Genomic DNA, 25,157 nt, shown 5'->3' on the forward strand with positions numbered 1-25,157 from the left:
AGGGCCGCATGTGGGGCCTTCCAACCTTCAAAAGGGCCACACAGAGGAAGAAGGGAGAGCACACAGCACTCGCTCCTCCTCCCCCGGGACCTCCCTGCACTGTGTAGGGGAGGTCACATGACGTGGAAGTCAGCTGTCCCTGTTCTGTATAGTCTATGATCGGGAGGAGCTGGCTGGGGGGGCTGCGCGTGTAGGCTCGACGGGCCGCTGCGAGTTGCCCGTTGCCCACCACTGAGTTAGACTAATGGAAGCAAATGTCTGGTTGCTATGGGCAACAACATATTTTTCTATTTGCACCATATTATTACATCTGCATTTATGTTGTATAAAAATTGCTACTTACCACTACATTTAAACTACTCACTGGAATATTGTGATACGCTTTATTTATCCTAACTTCCCTGCCAAAGAGAGGCCGTATTGAATGTCAGGTGGATGTTTTCCACTGGCATCTGACATGCAGAGTGTTATGCCCCCTCTTGCCAGGCGAGAAGCTGTGAACTTAAGAGCATAAAAAAATAATACTTTTTTTTTTTTTTTTTTAAATTTACTCCTATCTTCTTCCTGGGGAAGAAGATTGTGATTACCAGAGCAATGGCTTTTGCAATAGCCCCAGAATCTAGTTCATTGATTGACAGATGGCATGGAAGGTGAATGACAATGGCGAGAAGTACAGAAGGTTTTGCTGTGTTTGTAAAAGCACACATATGCATACATTGTTCGGTTTTCATGATTTTTTTTTTTTTTGGCAAGCTGCGCTCAGATAAACGAGACCCACGGAGCTGGTGGCTCCCTTGTGGTGGACCACAAACACACTGAAAGAGAACATTACAAAGAAAAGACACCATAGAAAAGTAACACAGGTCCTGTGTGAATGCGAAACTTGGCGTGAAAGATAAATGCATTTTTTTTTTTTTTTACATTTTTTTTTCTTCCTTTGGTTTTTCTTTTTTTTTATGTATTTTTTTTTCACATTTTCTTACGTGAGTCCATCATCTTGTTTTTTTTTTTTCTTTCTTACTTTATGTTTTTAACCTCTTTCTGTTCGATTTTTCTTAAATAAAATGAGAACACTGGTACCCATCCTCTGCAGAAACTGTTGGCATCCGTCCTTTTTCTCCTCTTTTTTGTTTGCTTAGCACACAAGTCATGGAGTTGCAGTCCAACAACGTACAGCAGTTCAACCCCTTTGGTGCAAGAGAGACTCACAACATAATATACTTGCCGCTCTAGCACCAAATTGGTAATTAGGTTTGCAAGCGAAAAATAAATTCTCCAGATTGATCAGGCTCTTTCCACTGACCCTCCCCCCCCCCATCAAAGTTCCTTCTAAATATAGCCCCTACAACCTTCCTCCTTCAAAAATATCTTTCATTACTCAGCAGGGATGGTGGGATTAACAGGTGAGGTTGCACCGGAGCTGTCATTACCCCCTGTAGCTTCCTTTTCCTTTTTACCACTATATTGGCCAATGAAGGAGCCATCCTCGTTAAACTGGACATCCACACTCCCACCATAGTCAGCCAAGCTGTCATCGCTTCCAAGGGGCTTTACGTCTCCATTCAGGGAGGGCTGGCTGCTGTTGAATGGCTTCTCGTCATTGTCACTGGATTGGAAACAAAATAGAAGGGAAGAAGGAAAGGTATTTATATTCAGCAATGTCATGTTATTTTTTTCCCAATTTAAAGGGCTTGCAGAAGACTTTAATGTATTGGTTTGTACACAACTTCTTGCAACTTTTACTATATACAATGAGTTATATATCTGGCTTTCTTCTGTGCCTTCTCTTTGATGTTTATACCCTCCGGCAGAATAATACATTTTTGTTGCCCTCGGAATTGACACTGTGCACTCGGCATTGCATGCAGTTATGTCCATCTTTGTGTCAAACCCAGGAAAACAAAGCTAAGGCAGGAAGAGATGAATGAAAAAACAAACAAAAGAACGCTAGATAGAAAGGCAGGAAGATAGTTCCGAGCCAACACCTTAAAGTCAAATGAAGGTGCAAAGCCCTTTTATGTGTCCAATGGACTCAAAACTATCGGTATGAAAAAACTGCTCTTGCTAAAGACTAGTTAAGCATCAATAAAATTCATGTACAAAGGGAGTTGTCCAAGGTAAGTACCGTAGGTGCAGACTTGTGTACCGCATCACATGGGCAGATCACAGCAACAATGTGTAGGATGTGCAAGATACAATGCCATGGGAGATATAACGGAAGACGCGTACAAGAACTTACCAAAAGAAACCATGCTCGGAAACAAAAGCAAAAATAAGGATGCAGCATGTGTCACCACTGTGACAATCCCCTGTTATATACTAGCCTGTAAATGACACCAGACCATGCAAAACAAAGGCTAAAATAGTGATATCACGGTAACTTGAAAATGAGGCTAGGAGACATTCAAGGTCACTATGAAATTATCTGTCATAGAATAAAACAGAAAATAGATAAAAAGGAGAAATCTTATAATATTATATAAATTATTTAAAAAATGAATTAGTATATTTGTTGCTTTATTATATCATCTTCTTCTATACATCGTGTAGGACAGGCCTGGCCAACCTCTAGCTCTCCAGGTTCTGTGAAACTACATGTCCCAGCAAGTCTTGCCAGCTATCAGCTGGTTATCTGCTGGCAAAGCATGCTGGGACTTGTAGTATCACAACACTTGGATAGACGCAAGTTGACCAGGCCTGGTGTAGAACTTCCTTATAGCTGACTAAACTAGTATAAAATTATCTACATAGACAGCTACCTCGGCAGGTGTAAAGCATGTATGACAATCATATACCAATGTTCAAATGTGTGTGTGTCTTGTGATAGATGTATGTCCAAGCCCTCATTTGTAAATTAGCAATGAACGATGTATAGTCCACCTAATAGTGGATATAGTCCAGCTAATCTGGATGGTGCAAGGAACAGAAATCCAGCAGTCTGGTATCATTAACATGCACATGCGAGGAGAGGGTGTCCAAGAGGGGATGTGAGAGCCGTAGGAGAAATAGCTGGGGTGGAAATTTGAGCAGGAACCCATTGACCTTCAATACGCTTTACAAGCCAATACACTAGATTAGAAAAATACTGCAATAATGGTATTGTTATAGGATAATTCCACCTTTGGATGCAGCATTTTAAACCAGTCCCTTCTGCCTCACCTTGCTTGTAAAGTTGGGGTCTCTGAAAAAAAAACTGGACCCTTCTTAAGGTTTGATTTGGAAAAGACCTCAACAAATCTGTGTTTGTCCTGCCTTCTGCCTTGTCATCCAATGTTCAAACTTCCAGAATCAATGATTATTACGCTGGTATTGTTGCATCAATGACCTGAAGTGGTAGCAGGAGCTGGCAAGATGACAATCTTCTATGGTCTACTCCAAATCAAGTCCATGTCTGAGGAGGCCTTCTTTTTTCAGGGACACCAACAGTACAGAGAAAGGACGGCTTAGAGGAGGGATCCCCAATGTTCAGGAAGCATGGGGTGCGGGCTACTTTATAAAATCTTGCATGATCCTTAGGATGGATTATAATTTAAAGAGAAACTACACTGAAGGTGTAAAATTCTGCTACCTTGTTATTAACTGTCCAGCTATTTAAAGATAAGTAAACAGATCATGAAACCCACTTGTGTCAAGGTATATAAACCTTATGCACAACACGAAAAAACATCTACACAACATCCAGCATATTTTTGTACATGTTGCTATATGCTGATTTACACTCATTACTTTACTTGTATTTTAAGTGTTTCTTTAGAAACCAGTGATACATAAGAAAACTTAATGTTGATTGGACATTGAGCACATCAAGTTCCTAGTTATAATGTCCAAACTTTATCACCGGAGCGACTGACAACAGTCCCCATCGAACCACTCATCTAATGACAACTATGCTTTATCGTAGATAATATGGACTCTCACCAATCTCCTTTTCTGGTTGTGAAGCCAGTTATGACTGGGAAGTTGGTATTTGGTCATTGGTAATTAACCCAATTAACCCCTTCCCTGATAACCCTATCACAGTCCTGAAGGACAATATCCTGTTCATTAGATAACACTTAGGGGTATATTTACTAAACTATGGGTTTGATAAAGTGGAAGTGTTGCCTATAGCAACCAATCAGATTCTAGCTGTCATTTTGTAGAATGCACTACATAAATGAAAGCAAGAATCTGATTGGTTGCTATAGGCAATATCTCTACTTTTTCAAACCCACAGTTTAGCAAATATAGCCCTTAGTCACTCTGCTATATGACAAGGGGGCACTTTCCAAGTCCCCACTGGTCATATAACCAGGTGAGAGAATCCTACTGGCCCAACATGGAATGATGTAGCTCCATGGCATAGAAAAATAAGCCCTATGGGGTAATAATAAAGTGATGTGGGGCTGGAGATTAATGAACATCACCCAACATCCACAAATGGTCAATGATTTTGAATCTTCCATCTAATCACTAATATGGTGTTAGATTCCCACCCCCAATTTTCCATGTGTTTGAAGGTTTAGCCAAAGAGATGCAAGGACATAAGATTACAATATCACCCCTGTCTAATAGACACCTTGTTGGAGTTTTCAAACAATCAGAGTTCAGTGGAGATTCTTCATAAGAGACATCCTTCATAACAGACATCCTTCATAAGATACATTCTCCATAAGAGACATCTTTCATAAGAGACATCCTTCATAAGAGACATCCTTCATAAGAGACATCCTTTGAGGATTCCCACCTTGTGCATCAGATGCAATAGAATGTTTATCATTCTATGGTTTTTACAGTTAGCACTTGGACCTCTTCAGGACGAGGCAGTGAGGTAGAAGGAAAGATTGTGGCTACACTGTCACCTATTCCTATGCAGGTGGGAGCAAAAAAAAAGAGCACCCTACCCAGGAGGCCTGTTTAAATATACCCTCCGGGTGAGGCCAAGAATAGAGGGCATGACACAGGCGCCAGGAAGAGTCCCTGATGACATGAGAGCGGTTTATTACTTCCCAGTTCTTTGAATTGAATTAGGATTGACCATCAGCTCACAACATTACTCGTACACTAATCCTGGCTATTGGGTGTAGAGTAGTTGTTTATTTCCATAAGAAATGTTGCATTGAGCTGACATTTTTTTATTTACTTTTTAAAAACCATTCTCTCTGCAAAGCTCCTCTATAATTTACCACTGAAATTAGAAAAATGCAGTTGTTTAATGAATAGGAAAAAAGGGGAACATGTTCAAATATTAATATAGTCACATATAACACTTAACACGTGGTTGTCTATCTGTTTGCTAGGTCGCACTCACCTAGGCAAACAGCAATACAACAGATTTCCCCATAAAAATTCAGAAGAGGAAATAGATATAGTCCTGATTATTTGGGAGGATACATAGTTTCCCATAATAACCTGTTATTGATTGTAAGTATGCCTTGTTGTGGTATCATTACACTATTTACAGTCATGGCCAAAAGCTTTGAGAACGACACAAGTATTGGTTTTTACAAAGTTTGCTGCTTCAGTGTATTTAGACCTTTTTGTCAGATGTTATGGTATAGTGAAGTAAAATTACAAGCATTTCAGTGTCAAAGGCTTTTATTGACAATTACATTAAGTTTATGCAAAGAGTCAATATCTGCAGTGTTGACCCTTCTTTTTGAAGACCTCTACAATTCGCCCTGGCATGTTGTCAATCAACTTCTGGGCCACATACTGACTGATGGCCGCCCATTCTTGCCTAATCAATGCTTGGAGTTTGTCACAATTTGTGGGTTTTTGTTTGTCCACCCGCCTCTTGAGGATTGACCACAAGTTCTCAATGGGATGAAAGTCTAGGGAATTTCTTGGCCATGGACTGAAAATGTTGATGTTTTGATCCCAGAGGCAATTAGGTAATACTTTTGCCTTATGGCAAGGTGCTCCATCATGCTGGAAAAGACATTGTTCATCACCAAACTGTTCTTGGATGGTTGGGAGAAGTTGCTCTTGGAGAATGTTTAGGTACCATTCTTTATTCATGGCTGTGTTCTTAGGCAAATTTGCTAGTGAGTCCACTCCCTTGGCTGAGAAGCAACATCACACATGAATGGTCTCAGGATGCTTTACTGTTGGCATGACACAGGACTGATGGTAGCGCTCACCTTTACTTCTCCGGAGAGCTGCCCTAAACAATCTGAAAGGGGATTCATCAGAGAAAATTACTTTACCCCAGTCCTCAGCAGTCCCATTCCTGTACCTTTTGCAGAATATCAGTCTGTCCCTGATGTTTTCCTGGAGATAAGTGTCTTCTTTGCTGGTCTTCTTGACACCAGGTCATCCTCCAAAAGTCTTTGCATCACTGTGCGTACAGATGCACTCACACCTGCCTGCTGCCATTCCTGAGCAAGCTCTGCACTGGTGGTTCCCCGATCCCGCAGTTAAATCAACTTCAGAAGACGGTCCTGGTGCTTTCTGGACATTCTTGGGCACGCTGAAGCCTTCTTTGCAACTATTGAACCTCTCTCCTTGAAGTTACTGATGATCCGATAAATGGTTGCATTAGATGCAACCTTACTAGCAGCAATATCCATGCCTGTGAAGCCCTTTTTCTGCAAAGCAATGAGGACTGCTCGTGTTTCCTTGTAGGTATACATGATTAAGAGAGGAAGAACAATGATTTCAAGCACCACCCTCCTTTTAAAGCTTCCAGTCTGTTATTCTAACTTAATCAGCATGACAATGTGATCTCCAGCCTTGTCCTCAACAACACTTTCATCTGTGCTAACGAGAGAATCACTGACCTGATGTCAACTGGTCCTTTTGTGACAGGGCTGAATGCAGTGGAAATGTTGTTTTTGAGATAAAGTTCATTGTCATCGCAAAGAGGGACTTTGAAATTAATTGCAATTTATCTGATCACTCTTCATGACATTCTGGAGTATATGCAAATGCCATCACAAAAACTGAGGCAGCAGACTTTGTCAAAAATAATATTTGTGTCATTCTCAAAACTTTTGGCCATGACCACTCTTATATTCACCCAAACCAAACATTGACACCCTTCCTCCTTGGCTTCCACCTCCCCCCCTTCTGCTTTTTTCCCTTTTCTTCTGTTAAGCTGAAAAGTAATAAAGTTTTGCTTTGAGAGAAAGAATCTTACATGGTAAATCGCACAAATATTAGAGGCCAATCGGATAGTAGCATTGATAGCTTTAGCGCACATTAGACTAGTGAATGTTATTAATCTTTTTTTGGCTTTTCAGTTTTCACTTCCCTCTGTCCTTAAGAAATATGATGTCATACCTTACCAGTGAACAACTGTGTGTAAAGATCTTACTATACCCTACCGCAATACCCATTAGAAGTACGACTGGGATAATCTGCATTCAGAAGCGAGAGCATGACATGTGAGCACATGCAGAAGGGTCATAGGGGCAGCAGTATAGGAAGTTTTACCTATTTCTAAAGAAGGTACTGCTGTTAACAGAAGAGACAAATGACAGAATGACGGTCACAAGGAACAATCACAGACATGAGACTATGACATGTACTGTACATAATGAACATGCAAGGAGATCTAAGTTTCAATGGTAGAAACATGTTAAATTCTAACAATATTGGGTTAATCCTCAATCAGTCCGGAATTATTAAATAGTCATATACAATACTTAAAACACAGAGAAGCTCCACATTTATTACGAGCAATTGGGCTTATTTTAAGTCATAAATAACGTCTTCATGTACAACCAGATTTTGACTTCCCATCTCAATCATTTTCCAAATCTCAACTCTTAGGGCTATATTTACTAAACGGCAGGTTTGAAAAAGTGGAGTTGTTGCCTATAGCAACCAATCAGATTCTAGTTATCATTTATTAAGTGCATTCTACAGAATGACAGCTAAAATCTGGTTGCTATAGGCAACATCTCCACTTTTTCAAACCCACAGTTTAGTAAATCTAGCCCTTAATGAGCTATCACCTTAACACGATATAGCCCCAACAAGTAAGGCTTCAGTTGCCTTTATTTCAAATGGCATACATTTTAATCTTAATATTTAAAATACATTGGGTGGCCAGCATAGTATTGTGTACATGCTTTATACTATGCGTCTAAATGGGGCAAATAAATAAGTGGCACTTGGATAAAAGTAGTGGATAAGTAGTAGTTTTATATTTGGCCAGCAGCAATTTCTAAAAGCTCTGCTCTATCCTGCAAAATTGTACTCTTCTTTATATAGGCCCTTCTTTAAAGGTCCTTGATATTTTTTTTATATATATATTTATATAAGTATATATTTCTATGCATCTTCTTGCAGTACAACTTGAGTGTCTGCAGTATCAAGAACATCAATAGTGTACGCCAGCTCTTCCCACGTGGAAATGAATCAGTTTCTAAAACTACGACATGCACATAAAACAGGTCAACAGTAAACATGCACAAAATCGGTTGATTTAACACCAACAACAACATAAACATCCACAGGTAGAAATAACTACAAAAGGCAGAACTACATAACATAAATACAATGAAATATCAAGGTAGATCTTTAAAGTGCAAATGGGTATTTTCAAAAATACATAAAAATATGTTTTTGTGTGATCATTACAGAAATTAGCCAAGACTACCATACATATTGACATTCCTTATTGTTATTATTGAGCGACATTAAGTTGAGCAAATCCATCATCCATGTAACATTGTATGAACCAAAATGAAAGTGATGGACAGAGACAATAGCCATGTTGACATATGGCACGCTGCTCTCGTAACTGCATAATTAGGCAAGTTCCCATAGTATTTGGGATGTGCTTTGGACACTGTCACACCCACAATGTCTTGCAATTTTTTTTTATTACTATTAATTTTAAAGGATTACTAGACCTACAAGTTGATCCTTTACGAAAAAATGTCTTGCAGCATTCACAGTTCTATATGTATATATGTTGTATAAGTTTGTATGTCATAACAGAATATTATATTTAGCTTCTATAAAAAGATTATCTTCAGGCGATATATTTACTAAACTGCAGGTTTGCAAAAAAGTGGAGATGTTGCCTATAGCAACCAATCAGATTCTAGCTGTCATTCTGTAGAATGCACTAAATAAATGAAAGCTAGAATCTGATTGGTTGCTATAGGCAACATCTCCACTTTTTCAAACCTGCAGTTTAGTAAATATACCCCCAAGTGGCTTCCTGTAGTAGAACAGGAAACTAGGTGTGTACAGAAGAATTCTTCCCAGACTGCAGTCAGTTGGCTCAAATCTTAGTTCTGACAAGTTACTGGGGATTTTCCATATATAACTGTGAATGCTACTGGTACTGTATCTGCTTAAATGATGCAACTTGTAGTTCAGAATTTATCAAGTCAATCAGCATTAGGTCGTTTTTCAGGGTTGGAATGGGCAACATTCAATGGCCCAGCCACTGTCGCTTTAAGTGAACATTGTTAGACAGCTAGCGGCTGGTGCAGTATCACGGGAAATATAATTTAGCAAAATCTGCTAAAAGATACCCATGCATCATAGAAGGGTGTAAACTTAATTCAATCAACACCCAAAGTGCATGTGCGCATCCCCCAAATCTTCACTGTCACAAGGAACTGTACCGGATGAGAGCAGCTTACCTCTCCAGAGATCTGATGGGCAGCATGGATAAGAGAGTGGAGAACGAATGCATAAGGTCAGACACACCAATCACACATGTGCAAACAGTACAATGTGGGCAAGAGCCCTGCAGCCATAAACATCTGTTATGCAAATCTCCTATCATGTATTGGCCTCTTCTTCAGAATTTGTTTCCTACCTATATACTATAGTTTTAATTAAAAAAATAAACACTAAAGACATATTATATCAATATCATACTGTACAGCCTCCTTGCCTGAGATGTCGATAGCAGATTTTGACAGCAATTGGCAGAAGTTTGAAAGGGGGCCGGTCTTACAATGCCATATAGCTGGTTGTAAGCAGGGGGCGGGGCATGCAGAGTGGGTGCCCAAACTCTGCCTTAACATACTTTCAAAATCACTGTACGCTCCCCTAACAAGTGAATGAAAGGGTGGTGGTTGGATAGGGAACATAAACATAAATACCTATGTCTCAGAATATTATTCTAAATGCATTAGTTCCTTTTATCAGTGGCATGTTAAGAAAGATTCACCATTAAGGCATATAGAACTGCATCATGCACCTTCCACAAGCCATGCACTATATAAATGGCCACAGTGCTGAACATCATGTAAGTGAGTACAGTATTATGGTGCTGAACATTGAGTGCAATCAAAAACTGTAGGTGGCATGGCAAAGCATGTGATGAAATATCATAACACTTGTCGTGCACCAGTTAGGGCTTACTTAATAGAACACATGTAATGTAACCCATAGCAACCTACCAGATATTCCTTTTTATTACTCTGAGTAGACTACCGTAATAACAATGATATTGGATGGGTTGCTATGGGTTACAGCACATGATTGTTGTTTGCGCCATGTTAATTACTATTTCCCTAGTGTTAAGTAGCATGAATTGTGAGCTGTCCTTGGTACTGATGCCTACTCCACCTCTAATATAGTTTATAACAGGCTTTGGCTTAGAGGTTATGCTGTGACCTGTAGTTCCAAAGCTGACAAACCACATGGTTCTTAGCCCTGGTGCATTGTATATTTTAGTTTACTATACTTTATTACTGTAACTGTATATTGTTTCTGTGAAGTCAACATTGTAAACACAATTTCAGACTTTCATAATGATTTTGTCTAAAAATAGGCGCACATTTACATAAAATTTGTAATTTGGATAGTAAAATGGTTGTTGTTCAATTTACAATGGCCTGGAATCAAGGCTGAATTAATCTTATTCTGTTCCCCCCACTGTCAGTTGCATAAAATCACGGCCAGCTCCAAAGATGGAAATAATATTTGCATAATAATCTGCAGCAGGTGTCTAGAAAATCTGTTCTTTCTGGTATAATAAAGAATGCAAAATCTGGCGTAATTACACCAAAAATACTTCTTGACATGTGTCGTGAAAAAATATATTATTAATTTAATTCAAATCAAATTTCTAAAATAAACTTAACTCCTAAATAGTCAGTATCACAGTTGTGAAGTAAGTCACGGTCCTAAAATGTTTATTAATATTTAGAAGAGCCACAAAATTAAAAAAACAACCATTTCTTTTTTAACAGAACCATCTTTACATTTGTTCTTATTATATGTGTTATTATTATAACATGTAGATTGGAATCGATTATAAAAATACATATGTTTCTCTGCTAATTCATCGTTTTATGTTCTTTTTCAATGAAAAACCAGTTTGATGGCGTTTAATGCAAATAGGGTCACACATTAATCTCTGTGGACTTTCCACGTCTACACTGTTAGGAGGTTAGTACTAGGATAACCCTAGGTTTTCTACCTGTATTCCCCAAATGTTTCATCTTTCATTGGACGAGCTTCTGAATCCACTTGCGTGTCTTCCTTATCCTTCACTGTATGGATAGAATCAGTAGATGTTAACAAAAGTAACTGAAAGAGAACGTAAAGAAGTACTTTTCAGAAAGGTGGGACAGATCCACCTAGCAGTCTCGCAGCAGATGTGGTGGGAAACACAAGGTTATTGTGAGGACTTGCAACTTTAAAAAAGGAGAAAAAATATGTTAAATTAATGAGATAAATAGAAATGACCAAACAAAAGAAAAATTTGACACTAAAACAGGCAGAGTAGCTAAATCTGAGGCTTTGCAGACTATATAGTACTATGAAGTAGGGTCTAGTTATAATCTATGCGCTCGTTGGCAGTTGTCCATCAATACGGACTTAAACCACCGGATGGGTCAGAGATACAACCAGCGACATTTTTGGTCCATTCAGTACTTGGAACAGGCGTATTATGAGCTGGCGGCGAGCAACGACTGAAATGACTTTGCTTTTGCCATGTGCCTCAGTATAGTGTCTCAGTCTAATGAGGTACAGTGGGAAGAATGGGGCAATCGGATGGCATGGCTAGCTTAGTATATGCATTGCATATGGCACACCATAAAAGGGAATAAATAAAATAACCAATCAACAACAAGATATATATAAAATAGCAAAATGGGCAATTCAGCGGGCAAAATGAAAGCAAATCAAAAGCTTTTCCAAATGGCACATAGGCTAGATTTTTGCTCCAGTTCCGCAGAAGGTATAGAACTGTGTTATTGGAAGTTGTATGCGTCTGCAGGCAAATTCATTGTGTGCTGTCAATGAAATATGTAAAACAACCTTACACATGAATGTAACGCGCCATCTTTCCACCCTTACTTCCCCAGTGAAGGGAGTGAGCCAAATGAACACAGGAAGGCAGCGCTCAATCCTGTCTGTGCACATTTAAACTAAGAATGCATGGGCATACACACTTAATGGTCACAACACTATCTCAGCCCGACCAGGGATCAAAGTGGATATTCAGAAGTGGGGGTATGGAAAATATAAGTGAATAGAATATGAATTTTAAATTGAAAGCTGCAGGAGAAGTGGCGGCATGGTATATCACTGTATACCGGCCCACTTAGACCAATAGGTCCAGCCATGAACATATTGCAGATTTGTATTAGATAACATGTGTACACCAAGTATAACAGTGGTCCATTAGTGCACAAAGATATGCATATTTCTGCACTGTGCCTCTCTGTCTTAAGGATGGTTTAAGGGAGTGTTGAAGTTAAATAATCGGATGAAGGTGGTAATCAATCATTTCTGTACACTAATATCAGTTTCGATGCGGTTAGTATGCAATCGAACAATTATCTTTAGCAAATAATAACTTGAAAATAAGTTTCTTTATTTCATTTAATATAAAATATATTGTGGTGAAGAAGGTAATGTTTCCAACATGTTAATTATATTGAGTTTGGTTTGGCTCATTCTGTTCGCAATCGCATGAGAACGTTTCCGGTAGTATTTTTGAAGTGTTTGCACATTGTGTTAGGTATAACTAATATTAGTTTTCAGATAACAAACAGCAAGTTCAGAGATGTTATAAAATAACCAGTTTATACAGGTCTAGAGGCGGGAGCCTGAGGAAAGGACACTTGGTCACACATGGAAAGATGACTCCCACCTCAAGGAACAATGACCAGAGGAATCAGCCAATGGGGCGTCGAGTTCTTGGGAAGTCATGACCCATCGACCTATGAATGTGGACCTGAATACTCTATCCTTGTATCTTTGTGATGTCACTGTTTTTATGACTGCACAGTGTATAAATTGTTCATCTCTGACTTCAGAATCTTGATGTTGGTGCAGACCGCGCAGGCCCTGTAATATTTTGAAAATAAAACTCTTGTGCTTTGGAACCACAGCGATCGCACTGGAGAATCTTTTTTCATACGATACATACAGACGTATCAGGAGCATTCACTTTGTTTTTAGATTAATCCTCACATGGGATAACTGAAAAGGAAATTTTTAAACATCCGTTTTTATCTCTTCAACCATTACTGTGATTTGAATAAACGTTGCCTTGTCTTCTAATAAAATAAGCCATAAATTATTTATCGTACTCTGCAAACCTCTGAACAATGTGCATATTAATATAACTTAACATATTCTCTGCATCATCCACTTGAGCGAAAATTAGCCCTTTTGTGAGTTGCCGTAAAAAAGAGAATTTACAGAAAGAGCGGATTTACTGTGGCCTTGTGCACAGAAGGGGGCAGTGGTCACCTCACCTGAGTACTTTCCACCTTTGCTGCGTTTGATGAAGCACAGGATGAGCAGGATAAGCAGCAGCAGAACGATTGCGCTTATTAGACCGATAAACCAGCCCTCAGTGGCAAATCCTTTCTGATTGACGACTACTGCTGTAAGAGGCAGATGAAGTGATATATGTTCAGCAAAAAATTGGAACTGAAAGTGGTGCCTGTCACTGCAGAACCAACTAAACCCATTAAATACACAAGCACAACAATTCAGACCATGCCATTGCTAGTTGTGGTCCAGGAACTGCCTACAGTTGCATTCAAATTCCATGGATAGGGGAACATAAAGTGACATTTTTGTATATACCGTATTTCCCCATGTATAAGGCGCTCCACATGTATAAGACACACCTTAATTTTGGCCTCGAAATTTGAAGAAAAAGAAATATTACGGTAGCTGTCAAAAAGGGCAGGGAGAGTGTACTGGCTGGCTGCTCTGATCACAACCAGAGAAGCCGGGCAGCAAACTCTCCCTGCAGGTCCGTTCGGAAGAGACAGACAGGGAGAGTGTGCTGGCCGGCTGCTCTGTGATCAGAGCAGCCGGGCACCACACTCTTCCTGCAATCGCACCCCCCCCCCCCCCCCCCGCTGCCACTGTACCTCTGGCCCCCTCCTCCTGGATGCACGCATACTGCTGTCCCCCTCCTCCTGGATCCCCGCTGCCGCTGTACCTCTGCCCCCCTCCTCCTGGATGCGCGCATATCACTGTCCCCCTCCTCCTGGATCCCCACTGCCGCTGTGCCTCTGCCCCCCTCCTCCTTGATGCGCGCATACTGCTGTCCCCCTCCTCCTGGATCCCCACTGCCACTGTGCCTCTGCCCCCACCCCCCTCCTGGATGCGCGCATTCCGCTTTCCCCCTACTCCTGTATCCCAGCTGCCACTGTAACTCTGTCCCCCTCCCCCTCGATCCCCCCTGCTGCCACTGTATCGCTGACTTCCACCTGCATCCCCGATACCCCTGCATAAGACGCACCTAGGCTTTAGGGAAAAGGTGCGTCTTATACATGGAGAAATACGGTAATTTTAATTTAAAAATATCTTTAATACTTACAACATTATTAAAAGGTGTTTACCATGTCAAACTATATTTTTTAACCCACTCACACGTGTGCACACCCACTAATACCTCCGTGGGATTCGCTCCTCTGGGCCATATGGTATATACTAAATTCAGTAAGGTTTAATAATTATGCACTTGCTGGCTGCCAGCCCATTGGATCTCTCCCTTCTCACTCACAGACATTTACAGAAGCTCACCAGCAGAGATCCTTACTGACAATAAGTCACACTTGCCTACTCTCCCGGAATATCTGGAAGACTCCTGAAATCCAGGTAGGTCTCCTATACTTCTGCATTCTCCCGCATCCTGCCCATTTCCTAGTGAAGTGGGCAGAATGGGAGCCTGAATGACGCAAATCGCTGTGAATCGTGTCATTTTGGCCCCGCCCTTGCAACAAAATAAAGATTTTGCCAAAGGTAACGTAACGTAATTGACAGTGACCCTCCCCCTCCGCCATGCCCCCTATCCGGGATCTCCAGTCCTGTTGCTTCAGAACTCAATGTTGGCAAGTATGCAATAAATTTCTGGACCCTTCTGACTTGAGCCAGCATGGACTGATATAAGTCATATGATTTGTCCAAGATTTATCTCCAGATCTAGAACTTAAAGTAACTTCTATAGCAAACATTAATGTCAAAAGAAACTAAAGCAGCCATTAACTGCCCCTTTATTTCACTATGTATTCCAGCCGCACTCTAGTACCTTAGTAAATTGTTCTTATACCATCAACTTAAAGCTGCATTTCCACCAAAGAAAATATTTTTCTAAGGTGGCCTCTACTCTCATGCGTAGCCCTAGTGACCAACACATGCCGACGTTTTTCCAGGGCTCTAATCGTTCTGTGATAGAGAACCAGAAATTACTTATATTAACCAACATTAAATGGCTGTAGAGTGGGAGGGATTGTGAGTGGGAGTACCAATCAAAAGCCCTGGAATTCAGCCAGGAGAGGTAATGCAGAAAGTTAAATTTGAATAAAGCTTTCACAAGTTTGAACACTTTTTTGCCTGCTGTCTTTATTAAGGGAGGTTCAATTCCTGTAGATTGCAGGGTTATTTTATGAGCAACTGATGAGAAAAAACTAATATACACTTTTCTGGCTCTTCTATGATACTTTTTCCAGTTTGGTTACACCAGATGCGGGTTGTCCTCACCTGTTATTACATTACCAGTAAGTAATGTATTGCATAGTTATTGTAACAGAAAAGTCAGGGAACAGGGTAAGTGGTTCACATTGATATTTGTATCTCACCTATTGGTAAAGTGTACACCTCGTGTTTCCAGATTTCCTCATACTGGGTGTGATTGAAGGCCAACAGACGGACAAAATAATTTTTCCCCGCTTGCAATTCATACAGTTTGTAATACGCTTCAGAAGCATTGACAACATCATAATGCTGCCAGTCATCGCCTGTATATGGGAGGAGAAACAGTGTCATGGGCAAATATTCCTTAAAGTTAAAATGACCTTGGAAGAAATATTTCATATCTTAAAGAAGATGAGCTGTACATTCATGTTGTACCTTGATTCATGTAGAGGTTGGTGACTTAGGAGCAATAAATACAATGCAATTTACTGCATGCTGAAGCAGATCTTCCTTAACTTGTTTATATGTCAAACAATAAAACAGAGAACGAGTGATACAAGTTAGCTGGAGTGACAGAGATACTCTCTGCAGGAGTGTGGCCGGCCAAGGGACTGGAGGTAAAGGGGAGAGGCTACACTGGACCACCCCCCTCGAGGCCCCTGCAGATTAGACTGGGTCTCTCCTGAGCAAGTGTAAGTCAGGTTCATTCAAGGTAAAGCCCGAGGGTGCAGAGGCATCACTGAGTCCTCACCAAGCCCTGCAATGCCATATACCACCTCTGCTAGCAAAAATATAACAACTTTTCATCACACTCGTAAGGTTTATCATTGATACAAACGCGCGGTACGATGTTTCTCAAGTACACCAATAACAAGTGCATCAGGCAAGCGCTGAAAATGTCAAAGCATTGTGAAAAATGTTTTATATATTTGATTACAACTAGGACACAAGCAGTAGCATACTTACTGCTGTAATACAGATAGAGCAATTGTGTTCCACTCTATAAACCTTGGCTGCACCATAACAATTTTGCATTGAAACCCCCAAAGTTCTTGTTAGACCTCTGGGTACAAGGTACACGTGCTACTGGTGATGTACAATACACGGGACTAGGGATGATTTTCAGGGTGATCATGCAGGGCAGACAACCTTGCGCCAAAATATTAACTGCAGTCCAAGGTCAGGTTTTATAGGTGACAAAGTGACCCAGAACCTATCATGGTAGACGATCACTCCTGCAGAAGACCATATTAAGCCACTTTACAAGTCTCTAGTAGGGCAAAATAATTACTTTGCCCAGCAGGAGCTCAGCCTTCAACAAAAAAGGGATAGTAAATTACTTAAGTTTGACAAAGAAATTTAGTGTACGATTCGTTGTGGAGGCAAGATACTGAATTGATGATTTACTTGTTATAATAAATCCAACAGAATGAATATTTTTTAATTCCACCCAAGACCCTAGGTCCCTAAATTCATTATACACACATGTTTAAATCATTGAAAATATTCTCTTTGTGTGTTCTCATAAAATAGTTCTGATAATCCTGAATTAATCGTAATCTAATGTACACAAAAGTCTCCCAACATCACAGAATAGGATTAGAGCATTACAAGCTACCATTACACAGCACATGGATTAAAACAGCGCAGTTTGGGATATAATTGATTTAATAAATTGAATGTCATAACGCATTACTCCCCAACTGTCCAGTTTTTCATGAGGTTGATGCATGTGCTCTGTAGCCCCGTTAGAAGTTCCACTGTAATTATTGTAATTCTTAAGAGAGATCACATTGGAACTGAAACACCAAACAGGACTCTGGTACACATGAGCTGCCCCTGTCACTTGTCCATCGGAGTAGAACTGGGGCCCCCAGGGTGGGTAAGTACACATCTCCGGCTCTTCCTTCACACCCTCATGGTCTGCTATGGTGGTAATTACACCCCTATTAGTAGTTGAAGTGCTAACTGAGATGGCGTCATACAAGTCTAAAGCAGGCTACACGATCAAAGCCATATTAGAGCCAAATAGCTATGTGTTATATAAACATGATATTTATCTAGGTTGATTGCTATCCACAACATTCTTGTTTGATGTAGATCACGGTATTTGCTGTTTTCACTTACTGCTTTTGTTCTTTATCTGTATCCTGAGTTCAACGTTCCTCTGTCCTTCCATCGGGCTCCATTTCAGAGTGATATATTTGTCGTAACTAAAAAATGTGACATTCCAAACTGGTGGAAATTCTAAAGGCAACAAAATGCGTTAGGATAGACAGTAGAGTCAGGGATACCTTTTAAATAGTGGTCAGAAGCAACAGCAATTAGCATTTTATAATTCTCTATATGCTACTTCAGACAACTTCCTCAAGCATCTGCGGGTGACTATAAATTTGTAGCTGAGGTGCTTCTGAAATGCCTCACAAAGCAACTTCACAAGACATGATAAAGCAGTGATTGGCAAACTACAGCCCGCGGGCCAGATCCGGCCCACTTAGAGGTTCTATCCGGCCTGCCAATATTTTAAAAAATTTCATTAAAATATGCATAAAATTATTAGGGCCGACCCTGTGTGTCAGAACCTTCATTTTTATGCCTTCCCAGCTATTTCCTCCATTACACTTCATCCTCCTTCCTCAAAGGAGACTTCGTATGTCAATCACTCAAACACCTGCCCGCCCCCTAATGGCTGAAAGTCATGTGAGAAGAGATGGGCTGGGCAATATACTAAGGTGGATTTCGATTGGCTGCTGTGTTGTCAGTTAGTGGCTCACCAGAAAGACGGATCTGCAACAACCTGCTGAAATATGTGCTGTGTCTGTACGATCGCTGCACCTATAGAGGTAACACTGCTATATAACACCCTCCCGTCCCATTCAAAAAATGTGTATTATATATTTCGATATTTGAGTTTTTAATTAATTATATTGGCCCGCCTAAAGTTTTTCTTTTTTATTTGGCCGCTCCTGAAATAGTTTGCCCATCACTGTGATAAAGTAACATTCACTTTCCAGTGTAGCTGACCTCATGTGATTTGTTGCATACAATTGGTTGCGCAACTAAAATTATAAGTGTAGCCTAGCAATCCAAATAATACTTTCCCAATTTTTAACTTCATATACTAAGGGTCTTGTCAAGCAATAATCAGAAATATGTTAATGCAGCCACTGGTACTCATATAGTGCACATAGGCCAGAATGGTTTGAAACTACATTTAAAACACAATAAAATACTACCAATGCTAAACTAAAAATAACTATAAATCAATTACTCATTATATGATGGTAAATGAGATATGGTAGACCACACAGAGGGCCACCAAATATACATATAAAACACAGTATTTTATCACTTTGTCCCATAAAGAACAATCACAGTCTCCTCACCAAGTTCTTTCATTGTGCTGCCCTCTATCTCGGCGGGTAAACTCTCTCTGGCGGAGTTCTTGGCATACACATAGAACTTGTAGGTGTCCTTGGCACTCATGTTGTGAAATGTCCACGTTTGCTGTAGAGGATCATTGATTGTTTGCAGTAAAAATGAGTCTGTATGATCCTTATTCACTGAAGGACACAGAGAGACCAGAAAAATGTCAGTTCTATGCATTAGATCATTAAATACTATTCATATATGGGGCAGCACGGTGGTTAAGTGGTTAGCACCTTTACCTTACAGCACTGGGGTCATGAGTTCAATTCCCGACCATGGCCTTATCTGTGTGGAGTTTGTATGTTCTCCCCGTGTTTCCTCCCACACTCCAAAGACATATTGGTAGGTTAATTGGCTGCTATTAAATTGACCCTAGTCAGTGTCTGTGTGTGTGTATGTATGTTAGGGAATTTAGACTGTAAGCTCCAATGGGGCAGGGACTGATGTGAGTGAGTTCTCTGTACAGCGCTGCGGAATTAGTGGCGCTATATAAATAAATTGTAATGATGATATGTGTGTGCTAATGTAAAAGAAAAAAAATAGGTCAATTATAGTCTGTTTTAACACGCCTTTACTGTACTCGGCCAATGTTAGAACGCCCTTATTCCCCCCCAATCTGTCTCTACAGGTGCAGACGGGGGGTAGTGCCAGAATTGCACAAGTCTGCTTCTGCTTGTTCCCACTTTCTGGGCATGCAACAGTTACACTACGCAAAACAAACATCTCTTTATTATAGCTATAGACATAGATTCAATGTCATCCATGTAAATAGTGTACTATTATATCCCACTTAATGTTACCCAATGATGAATTTACTATAACTGAAATAGGCAAAGGGATCATTGATCCCTGTTACAAATGGGTAGTCTGCTCATAAGGACGTAACACATGATGGATCATGTACAGTATATATCATACATCATTATGTTCTGCCCATAATCAGTCATCTATTAATTTCCAATATCCATGTCCTGAGACAAATCATTATTCGGTACTACCCATGATGAGTCGTCTATTAACTTACAATGTTCATGTCCTTAGACAGCTCTATACAGCATCAATGATCCATATACCTATCTCGATTAGCACTGTAGGCAGTACATTGGGAACGCAAAGACTCTCAAATATGGGCAATAATGCTTGTGTGGATGAGGTGTAGGTCTCAGAGTGTTCTTAGTCGGAGTAACAAATCAACAAAACACACTAAAATGTTTCTTAAGAAGAATTGTAACATTTTTTAGAAGGTTTTTGTGTAAATCTAGTGTTAATGACCAAAATGCAATAATTTACTAGGACAATACATATACAGCTTTGTGTTAAAATATTTTGGGAGACACAATCAGAACACAGATTGGTGCTTGTATGTGAACTTACCTAGGTGATGAGAAATTTTGTAGCCTGTTAGGATTCCATTTGGATGTTCAGGGGGCCCCCAAAATAGTGCCAGAGAGGTGTCAGAAAGACGTTCAATACGCAGACTAGTAGGAGGACTGGGAACTACACAATATAACAAATGTTAGATATATATAAGTATGGTAACATAATAATAAAATAATAATAATAATAATAATAATAATAATAATAATAATAATAATAATAATAATAAAATAATGATATGGATATATGGACTTTAGTTCCTATAGAGGTACATTTTAATCCATAGTCTCCCTGCAGGAACCTCACATCACTATTATGTAGCTCTTTCCACTATCTAATGCTTAGAGCAACACTCTCATCTCTTGCTATATCCTGTGCCACAGTGAACAGTCTGATGATTTGATGGGTAGAGGTTGTTCTAGCCTCACCTATTTTAAAACTGTTTACACATGGACATGCACTACATGAAGAATGAATACAATAGGTGGTCTGACCCTAGTCAAATGCACCTGCACATGATGCAACATAGCTATAGTATAGTGAACTAATTAATTAATGTAATGTAAAATAAGTAAAAAAATAATAGTACTGGACAGTATTCTGATAAGGTGTAGAAATGCATGTGAAAAGTACTTTTAATAGTAGCACAGTATATATATATATATATATATATATATATATATATATATATATATATATATATATATATATATATATATACTTAAATGTCCTATCTCAAGCAACAGTGATATAGGGATTTGATATATAGAGAAGCTTGAGAAAGACTGCTAAGAAAATTGACTTCTGGACATTACTGTATTTCAAATAACTAACTTGTGTATATATTGGACTAACCCACTTCAGTGTGTTGTGTGTTCTAACCTCTACAAAGCCTACAGGAAGCAGACATTAATTAGGAATAGGAAGGTGGTGCTTCTCTATCCTACATGACTCTGGGGAAGTAGTAGGTCAGAGCTTGGGTGATTGGTTTGTAAGTTTCCTAGGTAACAGACATCCTCTGTACAGACTGTAGGTTGGTGAACTCATACACAGGAACAAGCCTAGCTGTTTTGTTCTGTGTTATCCTTTCAGTACTTAGTTCCATATTACTTCATACTCTATGTAAAAGTAGTTGGGGTGGATAAAGCAGTGTGAAATGGAAGTGTGAAGATTTCTTTTAACCAATCTGCAATGGGAAGTAAGGATACGACTGTTCAAATTAGTTTATTTGACCTATAGACCTGATCTGCAGCTTAATTGGTCTAGTATTCTCCTCACCTTCCTGTCTGTATGAACTCATTAATAAGACCTCTCCCACCAGTAACAATTTAATTTCATTAGGGTTTCCAAGTGATATGTGATTGAACAGGGTGTGGTGTAAACGAACCTCCTTCTTCTGTGCAAATCTTTTCTGTCTCACTTTCATCGCCCTCTCCTTTCCCGTTGAGCACATGTACAGTCACTGAGTAGTTGGTGAAAGGCTTCAGGCCATAAAGGGTTGTATGAGTAACATTTCCGTGGACGGTCACCTTGTTCTTGTGCTTTTCATTTTGAGCAACATATCTTACCTGTTAGGGGATGATCACAAGTTAGAATATGTCGTAGGGACACAGAGGGACATTTATAAAAACTTTCTCAAAAGAAAAAAGTGGCACTGCTTACAGCAACCAATCAGATGTGTGGTTTCAATTTCTAAACTCCTCTAGATAAATTATGGATCTGATTGGTTGCCGTAGACAACACTACCTTTCCACTTTGCACTACGTTTTCAGAACAATGGAACTATGAAATGTGGGGCGGATATAGAAAATACAACAAATTTATTATTTTGGGCCCTATTCACACTCAGGGGTATATTTACTAAACTGCGTGTTTGAAAAAGCGGAGATGTTGCCTACAGCAACCAATCAGATTCTAGTTATCATTTATTTAGTGCATTCTACAAAATGACAGCTAGAATCTGATTGGTTGCTATAGGCAACATCTCCACTTTTTCAAACACGAGCCTAAATAAAATGAATTTTTATTTGTCTTTTGTGCGGGGAAGTATATGTAAAAATACTGTTATTATATTTTATCTTAGTGGGGTGGCAGTGAGTTTGTCTGGACATAGCTGGCAGCCATGATTAGTCCAAACGGCTCCTTCTCCTTCCCTACTACTTCCCATTCTCATTCCAGCCAATTAAATGCCTGCTAAGAAAGTAAGATATGGGAAGTGTGGTAGAATATAAGGTAGACAGAGGAAGGTGGATTCCATATCACAGTGGGCAGATTTAAACAGTCTGGCGCTATAAAGATGTGACCTAAGTATGTGACATTATAAGTAGCCCAAATGGATTTATCAGACAAGACCGTGAGTTTACCACCAGTACGGTTAAAAGTGGCGCTTATTTCGGTAATTTCAATATGTGCCCAAAATAAATAGACAGATTCATCACAATATGAAATGAGACCCATGATCTGGCACTGCCCAAGGAAAAACAATTTCTGGCACCGTTAAGAGGCTTCAATTCAACAACGAAGTTTGCCTGATAATTGACATATGGACACAATACCAGCGTTCCAGGGGGTGCAACATCCTGATAATGTGAGTAGTTTAAACTGACCACAAATCCCTTTAGGCGACCATTTAATCCTTCCTTCTGCACAGGCAACCAGGCCACCCTGATTGTACTGTCATTCAAAGCCTCTAATCCAATATTTTCTGGGATAATGGAGGGATCTGCGTGGGAAAGAGGAAAATTGATTAATGACATTAGACGTTTAGAGAAAGCTCAAACATTTGCTAAAAATACATTTTATTTGATGAACTTGTGCTTGAGGTCACAATCAGTGGGTCAAATTGCATTTACAGTCTTTTGAGTGCTAATTCGACCATTGCATTAGACACTATCTTTAGTAATTTCTTAAGAGTTTAGCAATTTTGTTAATCGAAGAAACACAAAGAAACAAAAAAAAAAACTGCTGAAGCCACTTCCAAAATTCCTTCAGAACGACAACATCAAAAGTCACCTTTCCCTCTGGATTAGTATTTTACTCTATTGGGATAATATGGTTAACATTTTGCATATTAATCTGTTCTTAAACAACAAAGACACCGTGACAGCCAATATAATCTCTCTTGTTAATGCATTTGAGATTTTTATTGCCCTTACTGCAAAGAACACCTACACACGTTATTTTAGCAGTTATTATTTATCAGATTGTTAGCAGTTTATTTTGAAAGCAAGCCTGTCTTTTTATTTCAAAATGGTACAGCTGTTTTTAGAAGCTTGCATATAGTCAAAGTAATTTTTTGTTGATAAAGTGTTTTATCCAATTCCAAACCTAAAGTAACAAATGATATGTTTCAACTTACCAGAAAATGACATTTTAGAAAATCTACATATACATTATTTACATAGTTGGTTTTACTATCTTTGTTGATAATTGTGCACAATATATAGAAATTTAGGGCCTGATTCATTAAGGAAAGTAAGGCAAAAAAAGGAGTAAATGTTCTCCGGGACAAACCATGTTACACTGCAAGGGGTGCAAATTAGCTTTATGTTTACACTGAAATTTAAAGTTGATCTAGGACATGCCCTTCCCCAACTATACATCTGTCCCCACATTTTAAATTTATCTCCCTCTTCAATGCAACATGGTTTTGCCCAGGAGCAAAGTTACTCCTTTGTTATGCTTTGCTCTCCTTAATGACTCAGGCCCTTAGGGGGAATTCAATTCCCCCAAGAATAATGCGACGCTAAACCTATTACTGTTAATACGGTAAATTTAACCATGATTTCTGCTTGCAGCTCCCTGAGCCGCAAGCAAAAACCAGTATTAAAGATTACCGTAGTAGCGGTAATAATGAGCAGGACACGTTAGTTTCCGCATTAAGGAGGCCAATTGAATTCCCTGCTTATTATTTTTTACGTGTATAGTGAGCAATTTCATATTCACTTGTGTCTAAAAATAACACAAAAATATATTCACATGTACAATATATATATGTATATATATATATATATATATATATATATATATTCTGGATATTCTGCTCACCAGTGTTTGTTCATGTGTACCGTAGCTCTACCTATCACCACCATTCCAAACTTGGTTTGCCTGCATTCTTCCAGTCACGTGTTCTACTGCATTGGAGCTGCAGGAGGTACCAGTGCATGGGGCCTTGACAGGGCAAACGCAGGATTTGCAGAGGGGGGATTCCACACCATGCCACCAGTGGGCGTGACCAGCATGCATGGGGGCATGGCTATAATTGTAGAGAGTGCTTGGCTGCTTTCCAACCCTCCCTATCCCCATAATATACATGGGCAATGCTGCGTGGACTACTGTTAGGTGCATGCAGCTCTCTCTTTTCAAACAGAGCCGTGTGAAGCGGGGGCAGGGTCCAGCCACCTGAATTATACAGCCCCAGGCTTGGAGGTGGGTTTCCAGGCACTAGGAACCCCCCCCCCCCCCCATTGGTTTGCCTATGCTTGACTGATCAGGGGGTC

General features: G+C 39.6%; 1 protein-coding gene across 3 annotated transcripts in view; it reads right to left on the reverse strand.

The window, feature by feature from the left end:
• Positions 1-661: 661 nt before the first annotated feature.
• L1CAM (L1 cell adhesion molecule) overlaps positions 662-25,157 on the reverse strand; it is a 183,429-nt gene continuing 158,933 nt past the window's right edge. For 2 of the 3 annotated variants that reach the window (XM_075184835.1, XM_075184833.1), the window contains 9 exons: positions 23,265-23,380; positions 22,046-22,226; positions 20,656-20,778; positions 19,239-19,415; positions 17,980-18,099; positions 16,017-16,175; positions 13,674-13,805; positions 11,381-11,453; positions 662-1,606 (listed from right to left, as the gene is read on the reverse strand). In XM_075184835.1, coding sequence (XP_075040936.1) covers positions 1,375-1,606; positions 11,381-11,453; positions 13,674-13,805; positions 16,017-16,175; positions 17,980-18,099; positions 19,239-19,415; positions 20,656-20,778; positions 22,046-22,226; positions 23,265-23,380 — 1,313 coding nt within the window. In that variant the 3' untranslated portion in view covers positions 662-1,374. The remainder of the gene's footprint in view (positions 1,607-11,380; positions 11,454-13,673; positions 13,806-16,016; positions 16,176-17,979; positions 18,100-19,238; positions 19,416-20,655; positions 20,779-22,045; positions 22,227-23,264; positions 23,381-25,157) is intronic. The other variant, XM_075184834.1, reaches the window with a different exon arrangement.

This window comes from Mixophyes fleayi, chromosome 9 (genome assembly GCF_038048845.1).
Source record: "Mixophyes fleayi isolate aMixFle1 chromosome 9, aMixFle1.hap1, whole genome shotgun sequence".
NCBI lineage: Eukaryota > Metazoa > Chordata > Amphibia > Anura > Limnodynastidae > Mixophyes > Mixophyes fleayi.